General features: G+C 53.7%; 1 protein-coding gene across 1 annotated transcript; it reads right to left on the bottom strand.

Annotated features, from left to right (window-relative positions):
• Positions 1-357: 357 nt before the first annotated feature.
• On the bottom strand, positions 358-2,247 carry PHACADRAFT_214531 (uncharacterized protein). The gene is made up of 3 exons (XM_007402345.1): positions 869-2,247; positions 763-818; positions 358-714 (listed from the first exon to the last, which is right to left on the bottom strand). Exons 1-3 carry the CDS (start codon positions 2,229-2,231, stop codon positions 568-570), a joined length of 1,566 nt encoding a protein of 521 aa, XP_007402407.1. The 5' UTR covers positions 2,232-2,247; the 3' UTR covers positions 358-567.

Below are 2,247 nucleotides of genomic sequence, written 5' to 3'. Positions count from 1 at the left end.
AGCTCTCGTTCACACGCCCTACTAACATCGCTTGCATTTCTAGCTATTATGATGCCGAAAAGTACGATCTGCCGATCTTGTTCGCACTTTGGCTCGTCGGCGCAGTGTTCGCTACGGTATTCCTCCCCGTGCTCTCGGTGGACGCTTCTCAGGCGCTGACATCGTAACTCCAGCTCCAGTGGGGGAACCTTACCTGGTGTTACAGCGACCAGTCCTGTCGCGTACTCACAGCTCTTGTCGCTTTCGTGTGGATGAGCTGCATATTAATTTTTGCTCTGCTTATCATCAGCTGGTTCCTGGTTCTTGTTGGTACGTCGCGCGACCCGTGGGATAGATGTCAGATCCTGAAGACGGTCTGTTTTCCTTCAGGCGAAACTGACGACTTCGACGATGACTCCTCCGACGATGACTCCATTTGATCTCAACATTCGTACTAAAAGCTGTGCGGGAAGTATTGGTGCATCAATAGTAGACACGAGATATAATTGCGCGCCCAAGTTAAGAGCTGAGTTAGACAAAAACACATTTCTGGAACACGCAATGGACATAGTAACACCTAAGGAGTCCTCAGTAGAATCCCTGCTGGGCACCTGTTGAACGAAGTATGGTCTCAAACTCTCTGGCTGCTGTATTGGAGCCCAGGAGTCGATGATCCCCTCCTCCGATGCGCTCACCGCACTCGGGACATGTAGACGTCTCCATGGCGCCACCACACTGGAGTCATTGTAAGATGCGAACAAGAGCAGCGGTTATTTTGCTTACCTCTCCGATAGTATACGGGTGTCCGTTCGGACAATTATAGAAGTGGCCGGTGTAGCCTTTAGACTATCAGTGAGATCTAGCATTTGATAACAGAATAATGGCTTACCGAAGCCGAAGGTCTTGACAATCATTTCGCGCTCCTGCATTGACAAGGGCTCGTACATACCTCCCTTGCGGACGAACGACTCCAGTTCTTCAAGCTGCTTGATAAACCGGTCTACCTTGCATCCACAGTTGTCTTGGAACCACCGTCGTTCATCTCTCATACTGACAACGCTGTCCACTGGCCGGCTGCGAACATACTGCTCTTGATACGTCTGCACGGCGTGAACAATGTCATCCCGCTTGCTCTTCACCTGGTCGCCAAGGCGCGTGCGATCCGCGATGGACGGTCGACGGTCCCCACGAGAGAGGTTCCGCTCGTCTTCCATCATCCGGAAGCGGAACTCTTCGAACTCGGCGCGAAGGATGTAGACTGAGCATTTTGCTGTCTGGCGAGATGCCGAGGAGTTTTGCGCCATGGTAAGGGCTTTACGAGCGTCGACTGCGCATGATTGGTACAAGAAAGTCACGAAAGACGTCCAAAGCTTGCGGTGCTTCGCACCCGACTCGTCCGTAGCAGTCGTGGGGAGACCGTCGACACGACTTACGCCAACCTCTGCGAGCATGAAGCGGATCTCACAGAGAGTGAACATGGCGTCGATCTGGAAGCGGACGTCCGCTTTGGGTGGTGGTTGTCCAATCTTCGTCCTCACCGCCTTGAGCGCAGCGGGCTCGGGTGCTTCGGTAGCCCTGGTCGGATCATTCGCAATTGCTTCGAGCTCCAAGCGGTAGAGAGTCGTTACTGCGCCTTCGTATGCCTTGTGGTGAGCGCCGCGCGTGGCAGACATGACATGCGCTCTCCTATAGACCACCACGAGATCCTTGACGATGTCGTTCCACGCTTTAGCCTCGGTCGTAGAAAGTCCATGTAGGCTATGCATCGCGCCTCTGTCGAGGAATTGCGTTGAAAGAGCTTCGGTACTGCCGCCCTTCAGCCAAGAATCGCAGCGCTCCGCAGGGTCAGAGATATTCTCCACGTCGTAGGAAATCTTTCCGGCAACTTCCTTCCACTTGTCCAGCGCCTCTGATATCGTTTCCAATGAAGGATTGAGTGCCTCCAAGGACTTCGACATCGTGCTCGCGACGTTCTGTTCCAGGATATCGAGAGTGGCACGCTTAGTAACCCGCCCGTATCGTGGAGAGGTAATTGGACCTCGACAGGTCGGACAAGTTGGTGGAAGCTGATATGCAGAGGGCGGCTCCTTCGTCGACAGGTATCGGCCCATCTCGTCGATCATGTAGAAGTCGTTCATTCGGCAATGCCCATCCAACGTCTCTACCGTAAAGACGTGCTTGCAGGCAAGAGCGACGAGGCGTTCTGAGGTGTCCGTAGAAGAGGTGTCGAGCTCGCCAAGAGTGCGTTGCATGATAAAATCCACGACG

Source organism: Phanerochaete carnosa, assembly GCF_000300595.1.
Source record: "Phanerochaete carnosa HHB-10118-sp unplaced genomic scaffold PHACAscaffold_114, whole genome shotgun sequence".
NCBI lineage: Eukaryota > Fungi > Basidiomycota > Agaricomycetes > Polyporales > Phanerochaetaceae > Phanerochaete > Phanerochaete carnosa.
Note: the sequence above shows the minus strand (reverse complement) of the source record. Positions and strands in the feature narration are given on the sequence as shown.

Excerpts from the sequence above, each read along its gene's own strand:
- PHACADRAFT_214531 (XM_007402345.1), bottom strand. The coding sequence starts at position 2,231 with ATGCAACGCACTCTTGGCGAGCTCGACACCTCTTCTACGGACACCTCA. Across the intron at positions 819-868 it reads TGTCAAGACCTTCGGCTTCG|GCTACACCGGCCACTTCTAT; the intron begins GTAAGCCATTAT and ends GATAGTCTAAAG. Across the intron at positions 715-762 it reads ACCCGTATACTATCGGAGAG|TGTGGTGGCGCCATGGAGAC; the intron begins GTAAGCAAAATA and ends CAATGACTCCAG.